This window comes from Malus sylvestris, chromosome 15 (assembly GCF_916048215.2).
Source record: "Malus sylvestris chromosome 15, drMalSylv7.2, whole genome shotgun sequence".
Classification (NCBI taxonomy): domain Eukaryota; kingdom Viridiplantae; phylum Streptophyta; class Magnoliopsida; order Rosales; family Rosaceae; genus Malus; species Malus sylvestris.
Window position 1 is genome coordinate 10,352,840 of NC_062274.1, and position 16,669 is coordinate 10,369,508.

Sequence of the window (16,669 nt, forward strand, 5' to 3'; positions counted from 1 at the left end):
GCGTAAAAAAAAGCATGCGGAACCTTGTAAATACGCTTCATATCAGCTGTCGCAATGTCATAACCTAAACACATTACATAAGTATGTCCACCTGTGGCTGTGGATCATTTCATTTGCCGTGTCATTCAAAAGATAAAGTGCATCCTAAGAAAACGGTCTAAACCTATATATTACCATCAGCGGTATATTAACATTTGCGCCACATTTAACTTAAGATTGGAATTAAATTAAAGGAGCAATACTTAGAAGGGGTTCTGACTCAACATGTAGGTTAGAAGCGGGATCTCACTGGTTTAGTAGCTAGAACGGTGATTTCAGGCAGCAGCTTCGTGAATGCTATACAACATCTAAATCCTATGGTTCTTGCTAGTCTAGAATCATCCTAAAACATGAAACAAGGATGATATTCCATACAGTGAGTTCCATCTTCTGGTACGTGAGGGGCTGGAGGAGTCAATAGTTTTGAATTCTGCTTCATGACATTCACGGTATTTGATATCTCACTCAGCTTCTGCTCTGTTATATACTTCCAATTAAACAGCTCCTGAAACATTTCCTGTCAACAAGGAGATTTTAATGAGGCTTTGTTTACGTCATTCCAGAAAACTTAAAATGAAACAATTCCACATATCAAGTCCTCTATTAATCTGTTGTCAGCATATCACCTGAAACACAACCAGATTGTCAAGATCCGACTTTGAATTTGCAGTAGCAGAAGAATCAGGGGTCACATTAGCTTGATATCCACTTTGCTTCTCCAGTAACAGCTCACACACATCTCTGTTTCTAGCAGCAAAATCACAAGAAGCTCAGCTTAGATCAATTTTTTATGGTTTGAGGTTTTACATTTTATTTGTTACCTCTCCATTTCAGCCTTATCTTCCTTGACTTTGCAAAAAGGGTCCTGAGATGAGCTATCACCATGCTTTGATCTAAGCCGTAGGCCTAAGCAGGGATCTTGGATTATAAATTCTTCCTCAGAATTAACCAGACTGTTGCTCTCAAACCACGGCACAAGTTTATTTCCCTGAAAACCGTCAAGGTTGGTGCTCTCTAGCCAATCTTCCCATTGCTCAGATGCTTCAGTCTTGGTGACAGTGTATTGCTTTGGTCCTTGCATATTATTCAAAACATTTGTAATTTCCACTAGCTGTTGCTCGACTTTATCCTTCCATGTCATTAATTCCTCAAAATTGTCCTGTAGAAAAGAAAAGAAAATGAAATTTCATCAGAACCAAAATACCGTAAACATACGCAACAGAACACATACTTCTTGTCCAATAGTAGATGGATTTTGTAAAACTTGACAGAACAATTTACTGGGATTTCCATTTTATATACCTGCATACCCTTCCAAGAACCTAAAATCACTTTCAAGCTTTGCTCAGACTGAGCTTTCCATTTTGCCAAATCCTCGAGCCTCTCCTGTTTAACCAACACTGAGATTTAGATTTCATCCAGCAGTAGTCCAATATCAAATTGTAATGTCTATAAAATGTTGTTTAACATTCAACTCAACCTGGTTGGCTTGGTCTTTCTCTTGCTTCTGGGATAAAAGCAGCTCCTGTATATCACTTTTAATAAAAAGAGATTATTTATTTATGAACACATATATAAGTTACAAGTTTGTTTTATAAAGATTCCATTTACCTCTTCATTTTATCTACTTCTGCCTTGAGTAGCTTCAGTTCTCCAGCAGAAACAGAATCATCAAAGGGGCCACCACCTGGCATCAACCTAGACGTTGGAATCCAGTAAGGATCATGCACCCCAGCCTCCTGCCGTATATTAGCCAGGTCATCACTCTCCAACCAGTACTCCATTCTTCCGCTGGTGTTGAACCACCGCCGAAACCGCTCGTTCCCACCTGGTGCCACTTTACCATCAAGGTGCTTCAGTAAGTGATCGAGCAGCCCAGTATCACCAATCCGCTTACGAGCTGCCATCCTCAAGTCACTCCTGGAAATTGGGTTTCCAAAAGTTGCATCTTCAGCCTTCAAAATTTCCAGTATAGCTTGCTCTGCTTGCTTATACCTGCATATATACTTAATTTGTTGTGATATCAAAAAGCCTTACGAGCAGTGTAATCAACCAAAAGGTGATAGTGGGTTCTACCTTTCAACTGTCCATCTTTCAATCACATTACTACACTTCTTTGTCATAACCTTGGAACTAGTTGGCCTCTTCGTACAAAGTAATGCTTCCTTCTCTTTCAGTTCACTGAGGCTAAGGCGCTTCCTCTTCTTGATCTCTGGTACCTCCAGGGGTTCAGTTTTCACAGCTTTCACTTCATGTGTTGAATAACTGCTGCCGGATGAAAGTTGAGGTTTATTTCCATCGTGTCTTCCAAGGAAGACAATTCGCCGACGAGTACCCCACTGTGCCATCTGGGTGTCTCCTAGCTGAAACCAGTAGAATATCTCTGTGCTTTGTCAGTCACCTACAACTTCAGTGCACAACAGAAGTACATGCAGATGCAATCGAACACTCTGAACCATTAAAAGTCCTATTAAACTACTAGTTAAGTTTCTAAGAGAAAGAAGTTGATTGGTGTGATTCTAAAAGTCTAAACATGAATTCAATTTCAGTTCAACAAGAGCTAGACATCTAATTAGGCGAACCCTTCATCTACCAACTGTATTCTGAAACATTTGATGGAAAAAATATGGACGCAACTGATGACCTGATTCAATTCTGGTGTACACGCATGAATTTGGAAACAAAAAGCCACATTTCTTAGCAATTTAGATTCTGCAGTTGACAAACCATTTCTTAGACAGTAACTACCAAAACAATTGACCAAGTTCATTTCATTAGCTCCCAAAACACACCCATTTAAGAGCTTGGCACGGAATAAATCTGCAACTTAACTACCTACCCATTACATCTATGAAATTTTAAAATATTCATTTATTATAAGTAACCGCTACGCCTATCCCTCGATCTGAAAGCTGTAGGTTCCATATATCAGATTAAGGGTATTACAACAATTAATGACAAAAAGCGAGTGCTTTAGTCTCCGGCGTAACCGCGGTAGAGCATCATTCATATTCGTATAAACAGGAACCACAAACAAATTACAAAATGCAAAACAAAAGGCGTGATAATGGCAACTATATATCTGCAAATCAAAGAAAAAATAGATAAAGTTTTAAAATTTAAAGGCTGAGCTTTACACATAACATAATGAAATTGAAACCCCTTTAGGCTTTTAGCCCCTGGGTTAGAAAATCACATCCAGACCTTTTTCAGGGTTTTACTTTGTGGTAATTCAAAAATGGGTTTCCATTTTTGTCTTCGTTACCAAACACAACGCATGAAAAAATTTCAAAGATTAAAAAAACAAAATTTAAAAAAAAAAAAACAAAATTCAGAAATTTGTCAGGTTGGAAAACTCTGAAACCAGACGGACGGACCAAGAAGCCGGACAGAAAGAAACGAAAAGGGGTATTAGGAGACAATGTGGTCCGTTTGCCATCCATCAATATAGTTGAAAACCCTAAATTACACATATATATTAACAATCATGCTGAAAAAGTGAACCCCCAAATTCTTCGTTTCGTGTTCGAGCTGGGTACCCCAGAGAGAGAGAGGTTTGGTTTAGTTTACCTGAGTATTTTCGGGGCAGAAATATGGAATCAGGAGTTAGAGCTGAAGCAAGTGCGAAGGTGCCTCCTCAGTCCTCCCAGAAGAGGAATGCAAGCAAGAGAAAACTTAAATAAGAAGAGGCTCGGTGTTTTTTCGCTTCTCCCAAAACCCTAACCGCCAAATTCCCCTCCTATTCTTTCTTAAACCCACACATGACACGTGTTCACCTAGTTGCATCTAATTACACCTATTCGTATTTGTTTTTGGCTCCTTCGAGGACATCCGATAAAATTAAAACGATACAAAAGGATTAGCATATGACTTTGCGCAAGGATGATCCGCATGATTCAAGGTATGGTTCATTTATAAGTGAGAGATTTTGAATTCAAATCTCGTAAATGGCAAGAGAAATAGAAAATAGAACAGTTAGATCAGGCTCTGGGCCTATGACCCAACTTGAACTGTTCAAATTTGTTTCCTGGTTTGGCTCGTTCAAGCTCCGTCCATAAATGAAACGAGCTGAGCTTGAATAAAATATTATGATAAAATCATATGAATTTGAGCTTTGCCACGCATATTTTTTAATGTTAGAGGTGCGATAATTTCAAAGTATTTGTTATTATGTTTTTATTTTAGTTTATTTTAATGTCTTTCACTTTTTACTAAGCTGTGTTGAATAAAATTTTAAATTTGACTTACAAATGAACCGAATTCAAACTTGAAAAACAATTATTCGAGTCAAAGCTTGAACATATTATTTCGAGCTTGAGCTTAAGCTTAAGGATGAGTAATATCATCTCAGCCGAACTTGAACGCCCTATCACTAGTCTTTGCTCAAATTATGCAACTATAAATAAATATAAAAAATTATAATTAATTTATCACTAAAGTAATTTTCTATATTTTTTTTTGAAATACTAAGGGGGTGTATTCAATTGGGAATTTGAGAGATTTTAATTGATTTATAAATCCATAGATTTTTATGGAATTTAACTAATTTGTAGAGATTTTATGTAAAATTTTAATTTAATTCCCTCGAAATCTCATGGGGAGATATGAGATTTATGGATGCTTAAAATACACTACAAAATCTCTCAAATTCCCTCAAATTCCTCAACTTTTCCAAATTATTTAAATTCAAGTTCTAATTGAATACACTTAGAATATTATAAACTTCTTTAAAATTCTAATTAAATACATCCGGATTTCTAAGGATTTTAATAAACTATCTTAAAATCCTGATTGAATACACATTAAATTTCAGAGAATCACTTAAAATCCTAATTGAATACCCCTAAATTCATTAAAATAATTAAAATCCCTCAAAATCTCAATTGAATACACCCCCCTAAGTAAATTACAAAAAGAATCCTCCGCAGATCCTTCATGGCTGATTCAACAATGCGTATAAATTTAGTATTCATAGTCTGGGCCATAACTCATGGGTTTCCAGTCGAGTTGGGCTGCAGCAAAAATAAAACCACAGGGCCTCTAGTCCAGTTTCCGTTCATGGGCTGGGCTAGCTCAAACTGAAATTGATGCCGCATGGAGAGAAGCGCTCATAAAAAGAATAGATCACCGCCGTCAATTGAACCATAGGAAATTGGCAATTAGCGGGATTCCTTCCTTCCGGTTGGTTTCTGTCTCTTGTCATCGTCACTAACTAGTCTGCTCCTCCTCCGTCCGCATCGTCCCGCCGATTCCGTCCGTATTAACACCTCCATAACTCCATAAGCAACAAGCAAAAGCAGCTACCTTGGAGCCGCAGACACACAGAGGATTGAATTTGATTCGAGGAGAATTAAACAAGGTAAACACGCAACCTACTCAATCATTCATGTTTGTTTATTTATTTATTTTTATTAGGGTTTTCTTCTTCTTCTGAATCACATTGTGGGTGTGCTTGTTTATCTAGGGTTTTTCTGCCATTAGGGTTTCATTTCTCAATTTTACAAACTCAGTTTATCTGTTTTATATTTCTGACCCTAAAATAATTTGGGGTTTTGTTTTGTTATCCTTTTCGAAGGAATTGGATTTCTGTTGTGGTTGTCTTACTTACGAGCCAGAGTTGTGGTTTCTTTTGTATTTAGGGTTTTCTGATTGTTTGTTTGTTTGGTTCAGTCATCAATTGTTCCAGTTCCAGTCATAAGCAAGGAACTGTTGACCATGAGTGGTCCGCCTAAACGACCTCACGAAGAGAGTGGTCATTCCTCCTCTTCCAAATACCCGCATCCTCACCCGCACCCACAACCACATGACGATTCCGGACCATACCCCAAGCTCTCATCCTCTGTTTCCAATGAATACCATCCTCCCTATGACATTGGCCCCGATGCTCGCTTGCCCAAGATTCCCCGCACCGATTCTCGCGACCCTGATAGGCGATCTCCCCTCCACTCAATCTATCGAATGCCCTCGAATTCAAGTGATATGCACATAGATCATCCTTCAGCTCCCGACAATAGATTGGAGTCCAGGGACACTAGAGATGTTCGCTTTGAGAACCGAGACACAAAGACAGAGGCAAGAGAGTTGTACAACGACGCAAGAAGGGATGCTCAGAGTTCCAAGGGTGAAAAAGAGGTAAGGTATGACAGCAGAGGAGATGACAACAAGGAGGTCAAATATGATAGGCCGAATTTTAACGATCTAAAGGCTGACCCCAAAATGGAAGGTTATGCTCTGGCCGCTAGTCACTTGAACTGGAAAGAATCAAAAGATTACCATAGAGGAAAACGGCATTCTGATGCCCCACCCGCAACTACAGACACCTGGCATCGCGGCAGTTCACAAGGCCACATTGAAGTTGGAAAGGAACTTCCCACTACGGAGGAGCGGGATCATGTTGAGGCGCATGAGGCTGTTGGGGAAAACAAGTTTGATTCTAAAGGTGATGATAAATTCAAAGAAAAGGATAGAAAAAGGAAAGATGCAAAGCACCGGGATTGGGGCGAAAAGGATAAGGAAAGAAGTGATCGTAGGAGTAGTATTCAAGTAGCTATCAGCAGCAGTGAGGGCAAAGAACCAGCAAAGGAAGAAAGAGATGCAGAGAGGTCGGAGAGGGAGAGGAGGGACATTGGAAAAGACAAAGAAAGAGTAAGAGAGCGGGAAAGGGATCATACCAAGAGAGACCCATGGAATGGAGTAGAGAAAGATGGTTCGAATAATGAGAAGGAAGTTGGTGATGGATCTATTAGAATGTCAGAGCAGGATAATCTTCCACCAGAGCAAAAGAAACAGAAAGATTTTGACAGTTGGAGAACTGTTGATAGGGAATCTAGAGACAGGAGGAAAGAAAGAGATGTTGATGTTGAAGGAGATAGAGCTGAAAAGCACCGTAGGGGATATGACAAAGAATCAGATGATGGATGTGCAGATGGTGAAGGGGCCACAGACAGAGAAAGGGAAGTCTATAATCATGGAGTTCAGCGTAAAAGGATGCAACGGTCAAGGGGTAGCCCTCTAGTGGCAAACCATGATCTGCGTTTTAGGTCTCGCATTCAAGACAATGAAGGGTGGGTTTTAATATTTTCCTTTTCGGTTTCTGACTTTATTGCAAGCATGATGGCTTACCAATTTCACATTATTAAACGTATATGTGAAAATTTGCTTTATTTGTTTATTTTCATAATCATTTTGCATGCATAACTACTAACTTCGAAACTAAATTAGTGGTTTCGTATTTTTTTCTTTATTAGCATGTTTTGCCTATCTTATTGAATTAGAAAGAGTTACCATTATGTAATTATTTGTGCAATGTCCATAAGTAATATATTTTGTAGGTATATTTGAAATTGTGGATTTTATCACAAATGGTCCTTTTATCTTATCTCAACTCATCAGTTTGGTTTTTTATGTTCAAAACTCATCAATATCTTCCCTTTTCTATTCCTCAACTCATCAATGTTGTCCCTGGTATCTAACTCCATTAGAAAATCCGTTACTTAGTCGACATGGGATCGGTGTGGAGCCCATGTTACCAATCATATTCTGACACATATATTTAAACAATTAAATCTACAAGGAAAAGCTTAAGCCCATGTAGGAAAACAAGAAAAAATTGAGAAAAAAGGGAAAACCATTGGACAACATCACCTCCCACTGCCCACCCTTCCTCACCATCACCCCCTTGTCGACACCCACCTGTACCAGCGTCCCCAAGATCTCTCTATTGAAGAATTGGATTTGGTAATTTGAATTTGGTTGGTTCTTTGCCTAACCAACACTGCCCACTCCACTCTCAATATGCAACTTTTAATCCCAAATTCAACTTCTACACCCCATACCCCAGCGGCCCCCTTCACTCCACCTTCGCCTCCCCACTAGATCAACCTAGTCACCCGCACTCCCACCCCAGCGTTGCACCCAGCCATCCCATACCCAACCCTAATCAGCACCCTTCCTGCTACCGCATCCACAACACACCACTGCCCTGCTTCCCTCCCCCAAACCTACCTTCGTTCCACCTTTCAGTTTCTCACAATTTTTTTCCTGTAGATTTCTTTACTTTTAAAATGGATTCTTAAATTTTAAAATAATTAAATATATTTCTTACTAATTTTAAATGATTGACTTTTTATTAATCCAAATGGCATCATAAAATTAGCTTTGAGGCCCCCACAAGATGCCACATCAGCAAACTAACAGAATTTCCAACGGATTTAGATGTTAAGGACAACATTGATGAGTAAAGCAATAGATAAGAGACAATATTGATGAGTTGGGAATATAAAGGATCAAACTGATGAGTTGACAAAAGATAAGGGAACATTTGTGATAAAAACCCTTAAATTGTTTTGAAGTGGATGATTGAACTTTTTGCAGTGCATACACTATTATACAGTTTACACATAAATAAAGTGGCAGTCATCTCGTTACGTCATAGTAGGATAAATATTTGGTGACAAAATTTTTTTTTTCTTATCACAAGTCATTTGCTGAATGATAACATTGAGCTTGTAATTTAGTCAATACTGATTCAATTTGCAATAAATGATAAACATTATTTGTTACTCCAAGCACTTTTTTTTTTGTTTTTTACCCTAAGTCACTTGATAAATGTAATGGTAGCCTAAGGTAACTGCTTAGTAAAGCATTAATCTTATAATAACAGTATAAATTCAACCGTCAAGTTTTTGAAACGAATTATTTCCTTAACAGTGTGCTTATTATTTTGTGACATATCAAAGTGGTTTTTTCCCATAAAATGTCATTTTTCAGTATCTTTTGGTTTTATGCTCAACTTTATGATATTCATTTATCTGTGATGGACATACCTCTTTGGTTTTATATACCCATTAATTTTTCTTCTGTGCCCTTGTGTTTTGCAGATCCCAAGGTGTGCTCTTGTATTCCAATTCTGGCAACAAGAAATTTTTCTTGGTGAAGTTCTTTAGATTGCAATAGAAACCTTTTGACTTTACCCTCCAAAAAATACATAGATGTAAATAAGCTTTCACGTTGATGAAGAAAGTCGAAAGGATGGTTAATGATTGTTTGATGTCCAAAAATTAGCTTTTGTTCATAAAGTAGAAAGCCTTCACCCCGTCCCAGTGTCGAATTAGTATGGTCAGGGGAAAAAAGGAGTTCTTAAGCATCTTCCCTGGTGGAAAGTAAGAAGCAATAAGAACAACTGCTTGTAGAAGGTCATATGGATCATTCAAACTAAAGAGAGAAATATCCAAAAACAAACATTTTCCTAGGAGGAAAAACTTCTCATTGGTTTTTACAGCTTTCTTTTGCACAGGCAGACACGAGGGGAGATCATTTTTCTTGGGTGAATGTAATTTGGAATTTCAAAGAAGGCTGAGCATGATAAACACGTTCTAAGCTTCTTAGAAGTTGTTTGCTAATAGGTCCCATTCTTGTTAATTTTCTAACCGATGCAAGCATGCCAAGACACAATTGAAAGAGGGGAGAGAGTCAGAGAGTTGTGTAGTGTGTAGTAAACATTTTTTTCATAGGGTGGCTGTAATATTTAACATTTCAGATATTTGATGGTAATCTCTACACACAGGTTATATTTTACTGCTGCTATTGTTTCAGGTAAAAGTGAAGTATCACCTGTTGTTTATAAAGTTGGCGAATGCATGCAAGAACTGATAAAAGTTTGGAAGGAATATGAGCCATCTCCAGGTGAAAAAAATGGTGAAAGTTCTCTTACTGGTCCAACCCTTGAGATTCGGATTCCAGCTGAACATGTTACCGCAACAAATCGCCAAGTAAGATCTGAATTAGGTTCATGCCAAATATTGATAAATTAGGTTCATACAAAATTGACCTACAAAGTACTTGTTTTTGTCCATTTTGATTATACTACTTATTTTCAATTCTAGAACTCCTGCTCTAAATTTTCGTAATTTCTGTTCTTGATTTCTATAGAGTGTTCATTATTGTTACATGTCACATCTCCAGTTAATAAGCTGCCTCTGTAGTTCACTTTTTGTATATTATGCTTCTCATTTGTTTGCCCTCATGAATCAATGTGTTAGAAAAGTGTTTTGTTTTATCCTCATTCTTGTCAGTGTTTGAGTCAGGGCATTGCATGCAAGGTTAATGATTGCTTCTTGTTTTTGTTTTGTAATTTTCTTTAGATTTGATTGTGTTCTTTTAATTCCATTGTACGCAGGTTAGAGGTGGCCAGCTATGGGGGACAGATATATACACAGATGATTCTGATCTCGTTGCTGGTGTGTGGTTTTGTCATTGGTTTTTTTAGAATAACTTAGATTAAATTACATATGAAAGCCGGTATTAATGGTTCAATCTTGCATTCCAGTTCTCATGCACACAGGATATTGCCGGCCCACAGCATCTCCTCCGCCTCCTGCTATCCAGGAGTTGCGTGCTACAGTTCGAGTACTACCTCCACAAGACTGTAAGTGACTACTCTTTATGCTTTATAATATGCATGTTGAATTAGATGAACTACATAGATTTTCTAATGCCATATCATCAATCATTCATTCATTAGCTTATAAAATAAATAATTAATACAATCTGCATCTCAATTTTAATCATATAATCAAATGTTGACAATAAAATTATATAAGCACTTAATTACAGTTTTTTGTCTTGCAAGTTGCTTATTTACAAGCTAAATAATGTGTAATTAATTTAATGAAAAATAACAGAATTGAAGTTAATAACTTATAAGCCATCATTGATTGAAAGATCACATGAGTTGGTGTGTGGTGTCCCATCCTCGGTTCCTAAATGTTTATAGAGATTTCCCATTCAGGTTTGTTGAAGCCAAAAATCGATCAACAGTCGTAATGAGAAATAGAAAGATAAATTGAGTAAAGATTGACCTCTCCCTAGGTGAGAGCTGGACCTCTCTTCATGTGGTGGATTTAAATGCAAGAGTTTGTGGCACAATCTCAAATTGGGTTATGTTTATGGGAGCCAAAAACTAAAAGGTTAAATGTGTATGGTGTTTGTGGGTATTAAAATGGGTTGTGGGTTTAATTGAGGGCAACTAAATGATAATCTTCGAAGTTTTCCACTTTCAATTAAGGACAACAATTGCTGAAGTTCGAAGTCTTTTGTTGCTAGCTCTTTTGCCTATCTAAAGTGATTGTGCTTGCCTAGTTTAAGTTGGATGACTGAAGGAAGAGAGGAGGGCTCTCCCTGTATTACTCAATTATAAAAAGCCCAATCTCTCAGTTCTAATTTAATGCAGTGCCTTGATTTGAGTACATCAACATTGTTTAAAAGAGAAACCAAAGATAGTTCCTTTAATTTTTTACTCCTCCTATTTTGGTAAATAACTATGAAGTTATATTTCATACAGGAAACCGTCTGATACATTTAAGATGAAATTTTATGTAATAAATGAAAGTCTATAAGTCGAAACTGTAATTTGATTTCATTAGATGAAAATTTATTAGCACTCCACAGTAGGATAAAATAATGCTTTGTCTAATTCTGTTTTGTAATGTTTTTATTAGGTTACATTTCCTCACTGAGAAACAATGTTCGATCACGTGCGTGGGGAGCTGCAATTGGTTGTAGTTTCCGTGTTGAGCGCTGTTGCATCGTCAAGGTGATAAAACTTAAAAGTTAATTTATTTCTTCTTAAGTGTGTGTGCACGAATGTGTATGTGTTATACCCTTTTGAGGAATGCCCAAATTTTATTGCAGATACTAAGTGCATATATGTGGACCTGGACTTAATATTTTTAAATATGAACTGGAAAGTGTTTTTAATGATACTGCTGGGCTTGTAGTGCCTGATGCTTCTTCCGAATTGTTTGGTTTGCAGAAAGCGGGTGGAACCATTGATCTTGAAGCTTGTCTTACACATACTTCTACGGTGGAGCCTACCCTTGCTCCAGTGATTGTGGAGCGCTCAATGACTACCAGGGCTGCAGCTTCGGTATTTTCTACTCTGCTCAGCAATTGATTTTATTTGTATTTTAGTTGAAGTTTTTCTTCCTTTTGGAATGTATCCCTAGTCCATTTTCCATTAGTGCAGTCACAATGTCACATATAAGTTTTAGTCATCAAACATACAAACCTCCTCTGTTTGATGAAGTTTTTTAGTCATAATTTTAGTTGAACAAAACTTCTGCTGTTGGATTATATCTCGTATTTCATTAGCCATTACCTGCCGCAGCTGACAACTTTTCATCTTTGAAACATATAAGTGGTTTGGGGTTGTTCCAGACGAAATTGATTGCATGTGTGCCCACTATGAGGTGGTCCACTGGTGGGGACGAGTTTAAAGATGTAAATCCCGCATCGGGAACTTGAGAAAATGTAATACAATATGAAAGTGAGTGGTTCCACTACTAATAAAACAAGGCCTTTTGTGATAAGATCCCACACCTGCTGTGCTAGCAGCTGGTAATCTTGATAAGCATTCTTTTCTTGTTTTCTTTTGAGTTGGTAGCAGGCAAGAATACCCAAGACTGATTATTTGGAGGGTAGTGTGCATTGGAATCCAACCTTTTTAAAAACGTTTAATGATTTAGGAATGGGTTTTGTTTTAATTTCAAAAAATTCTTTATATAACTAGAGTTTGAGGTGTTAGAGATCTGTGGTTAGATGGAGTTTTTCTTGAAGAGTGAGTTTGAATTGTCTTGGCGGTCTGTTGAGATCCAATACATCTTTTCCTTGGGAGAGAATTTGGTGCCCGCTTGCTTTGCCTGTGGTGGATTTCAACTCTGTAAATTGTCGTTTGCTTTTGTATGTTTTGTGAAGCTGCGGTGTTTGTGTTCTCCATACTTGTCTGATTTGTTTGTGAGTTGGCATGGTCAGTTTGTCAAAGTACAAATAGGACTTTGGGAGAATATTCATTTTTGGTCTTTATGGTTCATGTAATATAAACGTGATGTTTATTCTTATTTGGTGTTAGAACATTCTGCTTTGAAGGTTTGAGGTACTTCTTTGCTTGGCCTATGTTTCTGTAGTATATCTATACTAGGGATGCACATTTTTGGTTATAGGGAAAAAAAGGGGAAACAAAAAGAAAAAAAGTGTGCACAAGAACTAATAGTTAGTAAAACTGCAAGTCTGCAAGGAAGGTATGGCGTTTACATTGTTGGGGCACACTAGAAATATGTTCAAAGGCAATGGAGGTACAAATGACCCCTGTGAGGCTGGGTGGTGACGGCGAATAACCTAAAGCTTTATTTGGGTTGAATCCATATGCTTGCTTGTATATTCTTGATAAGTAGAAAAAACTCATGCAATTCTATGTTCCATTTTGATCAATGCATGATATATAAAAAAAAAGTGCAAGTTAATATATTGACTTCTTTGAACAATTTTAAGTTAAAGTTAATTCCGGACATGCTCTCTTAAGGTTGTTGTTACAGTATTACCATGGTTAAGCAGTGTCACAACAAATTGAATTTTATATGCGTATACCATGGTTAAGCAGTGTCACGATAAATTGAATTTTATATGCATATGTACACTTGACAAATTTTCATTTTAAAGAATCGCCTTCATATGAGTTTTCTTATGTTTAAATTTCTAGAAATTACTGCCGCAGCATAAGATTCAGACTTGGGTAGTCTTTATATATGAATTATCATATGCTTTTATTTTCATAAAGCACACACAATATATAGATGCCCTTCAACAATTATCATTAATTCTCAGCTTACATGATGGTTTTAATTCTTCAGAATGCATTGCGACAACAGAGATTTGTACGAGAAGTTACAATACAGTACAACCTCTGCAATGAGCCTTGGTACATTTCAAGTCTTCCTTTTTGACCAAAATAATTCTCTGTTTTATGTTGATTCGGAATAGAGATACTTATTTTATGTATAATCCTTTTTGTCTTTTTTTTTTTGGGGGGGGGGGGGGGGGGTGGTAATTTATTACACTAAGTTGATGCTCATATGTTATTTCTGGAAACTTTCTTTAGGTTTTTCCTGATCTCTACCCCCTATATAGGTTGGAAACGAGCTTTCACTAGCACCCTGATCCACTAAATATCAACCTCTGTTTCTGTTATATAAAATAAAGTTCAAGGCTGCAAACATTTTTTTGAAAACTTGTGTCTGTGTAACAACTCAACCTAGGAACAGATCTTAGTTTAATTTTTCTTGTGATACTTGAACACATCTTAATTGCTACACTCAAAATTATGATTTCTAGCATAGCAACTTTCTTCTTTTTTGGGAAATGAAACAGTATTATTGTTAACTCAAAAGCCATTAAAAATTCATAGATGTGAAATCTACATTCAAAATTTCAAATTAAAAAAGGAAAGCAGCATCAAATACTCTAATCCAATAGGAGGCAGCTTCTTTTGTTTTATTTTATTTTCTTTTGAGAAGAGACTAATAGGACAGCTCAAGGAACTTGTTATTATAATTGTTTTTGGTAAACCTTGTTCCTAATACAATTGGTAAACCTAATGATCTTCTTCTTCTTCTTCTTTATGAACTTTCAGGATTAAGTATAGTATAAGCATTGTTGCTGACAAGGGTTTGAAGAAAACCCTGTATACTTCTGCACGTCTGAAGAAGGGAGAAGTTCTTTACTTAGAAACACATTCACGCAGGTACAAACGCTAATTATTTATTTCACTCTGTATTCGGGATGCGTTCATGAGCTCTTTTAAGAAATAATATTCGATATTTGATTATCTCATTTTTTATTTCTTTCTTTGTATTGGATAATGAAGTTTACATGACATAGGAGATGAGTTACTTTTTGGATAGGGAACTTTGTCTTTTTCTCTCTATTTCAAGCTTGTTTAGCTATTGAACGACATTTACTTAAAAAGTAGGGACCTTTTCCCTTTTTTTTTCTTTTCCGTTTCTTATTTGCATTGACCCTGTTTGGTTAAATGATATGTTCTTTGCAACGTCTATATGTGTGTTTCAGAGTTTTCTTTTTGTTGAGGTTAAATTTTATCTTTTTTGTTTTAAGGTGGGTGATGTAGTCATGCTGCGCTAGATTTTTTTTTTAAATGCGTAGTGTTTTCTTACCTTTTGATCTATTATCTTAAGGTATGAGCTCTGTTTTACTGGAGAGAAAATGATCAAAGCTGCGCAGCTGTCTCAGATGCATGAAGGCGAGACAGAGAAGAGTCAAAAGCATGTCTCACATTCCACCAATGGTGAAAGAAATGATTCTGATAATGTCATGGTTGATGTCTTCCGTTGGTCTCTATGTAAAACGCCTCTTCCCCAGAAGGTCCTGCGGTCAGTTGGGATCCCGCTTCCCCTTGATTATGTGGAGGTACTACATGTTGTTATCCTTCATTTTTAGTTCGTTAACATCAAGAGATTTGATACAAGTGGTTGCTGGGTTAATTGTGAATTCGGATAATGTTTCTACGTGAAGCTATTCGTGTATGTATGTCTTTTCTTTGTGGGCGTAGATTAAAAATGTTGTTTTCATGGTGGTTAGGTGTTGGAGGAGAATCTTGACTGGGAGGACGTGCAGTGGTCGCAGACGGGTGTTTGGATTGCCGGCAAAGAGTACACACTTGCTCGGGTGCATTTTCTGTCGACAAATTAACCAAATGTAATGCGTCTCATTTTCTGAATTTGTTTGTACAAGGAAGGGTGTTTCTTGACATGTTTTTCTTGCTGTTCTGATTTTATTCCTGAATTTATGTGTGTGGGGTTTGGTAATGTATGTTTCACTTAAATCGTGAGGTAATAAACCATGTACTATTTGTTTTACATTTTACGGACATGATGTTCTAAGTTTTATGTACAAAACGAATTTTGTTACACGGACGATGTTCTCAGGTGGTATTTGGCGGTGTTGCTACCTCTATCCCTACATCCGTTCGGGATTTTTTTTCCCTTAACCACATCCATAGCCATTCTTTGTAATAGCAAGGAAATATGAGACACTGCAAGACCAACAAAGAGGACTCACAAGCCTAATTTATAAAAATTGTATTAACAGTTTAATGGACGTCATCACTTCTCCATATCCGACTCGGGTATTTAAAAAAAGGAAAACTAATGAAAATTGTTTGAAAACTTTGAGTTTTAATGATAAGGACAAAATAAAGGGTAAAATGAATAGTATCATGATTGATTTTTTAGTGTAAAAATGTGGTTTTTCGTTAAAGTGAACAGTACCAGGAGCTTTTCATTAAAGTTCCCTTTAAAAAAATCATCAAACCCACCACCATACCCCGTTTCTTGTCCTCCATAACCGCCCCATCAACGTCGGTTTGGGGGCGTGTTTTGTTTCCGAGTTAAGTGAACTTTTTTGGATAGATTATGATAAAAAAAAAAAATGAATGATTCGAAGGATGAGTCTGTTGAGTGAAATAATGTTATGTCGTCATGTGAAGAGAAATGACTTGTTACAAACCAATGTTATGTCATCATGTGTTGAGTGAAATAATGTTATGTCGTCATGTAAAGAGAAATGACTTGTTACAAACTATAATAACAACGTATACTTAATTGTTTTTCTACATTTTAACTGGATTTGCAAAAATTGTAGACTTCCAAAAAACTTTTTTTTTAAACAGTTATCCACCCCTTCCGAAGGCCAGGAATACTCAGAGGCATTTCAGCCTTCTCTTGGTCACAAGTCTGGCTTCCACACCAAAAGCGGGTTTCGAAGTCAAGACTTTCAGTTT

General features: G+C 36.9%; 2 protein-coding genes and 1 pseudogene across 5 annotated transcripts; 2 read left to right on the plus strand and 1 right to left on the minus strand.

Annotated features, from left to right (window-relative positions):
- Positions 1-19: 19 nt before the first annotated feature.
- On the minus strand, positions 20-3,769 carry LOC126603415 (protein DYAD). Of its 4 annotated transcripts, none has more exons than XM_050270249.1 (8): positions 3,610-3,769; positions 2,116-2,402; positions 1,651-2,034; positions 1,520-1,574; positions 1,342-1,425; positions 861-1,198; positions 666-786; positions 20-556 (listed from the first exon to the last, which is right to left on the minus strand). In XM_050270249.1, the coding sequence occupies exons 2-8, from the start codon at positions 2,385-2,387 to the stop codon at positions 383-385; spliced, it is 1,428 nt and encodes a 475-aa protein (XP_050126206.1). In that variant the 5' UTR covers positions 2,388-2,402; positions 3,610-3,769; the 3' UTR covers positions 20-382. The 4 variants fall into 4 exon arrangements, with proteins under 4 accessions (XP_050126206.1, XP_050126208.1, XP_050126205.1 ...); XM_050270251.1 differs by having other exon boundaries at positions 666-780; positions 2,116-2,489; positions 3,610-3,767; XM_050270248.1 differs by having other exon boundaries at positions 2,116-2,489; positions 3,610-3,767.
- Positions 3,770-3,847: 78 nt separating this feature from the next.
- Positions 3,848-3,957, plus strand: LOC126606078 (U6 spliceosomal RNA; annotated as a pseudogene).
- Positions 3,958-5,171: 1,214 nt separating this feature from the next.
- LOC126603419 (uncharacterized) lies at positions 5,172-15,797 on the plus strand. The gene is made up of 12 exons (XM_050270258.1): positions 5,172-5,398; positions 5,710-7,103; positions 8,919-8,926; positions 9,634-9,809; positions 10,217-10,277; positions 10,367-10,465; positions 11,538-11,632; positions 11,852-11,965; positions 13,725-13,792; positions 14,504-14,614; positions 15,066-15,297; positions 15,469-15,797. Exons 2-12 carry the CDS (start codon positions 5,755-5,757, stop codon positions 15,577-15,579), a joined length of 2,424 nt encoding a protein of 807 aa, XP_050126215.1. The 5' UTR covers positions 5,172-5,398; positions 5,710-5,754; the 3' UTR covers positions 15,580-15,797.
- The last annotated feature ends 872 nt before the right edge of the window (positions 15,798-16,669 follow it).

Bases quoted from the DNA above. Each gene is read 5' to 3' on its own strand.
- LOC126603415 (XM_050270249.1), bottom strand. From the start codon at position 2,387: ATGGCACAGTGGGGTACTCGTCGGCGAATTGTCTTCCTTGGAAGACAC. The intron at 1,575-1,650 runs GTAAATGGAATC...TTTTATTAAAAG, and splicing joins GAAGTAGATAAAATGAAGAG to TGATATACAGGAGCTGCTTT. The intron at 557-665 runs GTGATATGCTGA...CCTTGTTGACAG, and splicing joins ACAATCTGGTTGTGTTTCAG to GAAATGTTTCAGGAGCTGTT.
- LOC126603419 (XM_050270258.1), top strand. From the start codon at position 5,755: ATGAGTGGTCCGCCTAAACGACCTCACGAAGAGAGTGGTCATTCCTCC. The intron at 11,966-13,724 runs GTATTTTCTACT...TTAATTCTTCAG, and splicing joins CTACCAGGGCTGCAGCTTCG to AATGCATTGCGACAACAGAG. The intron at 14,615-15,065 runs GTACAAACGCTA...TATTATCTTAAG, and splicing joins TTAGAAACACATTCACGCAG to GTATGAGCTCTGTTTTACTG.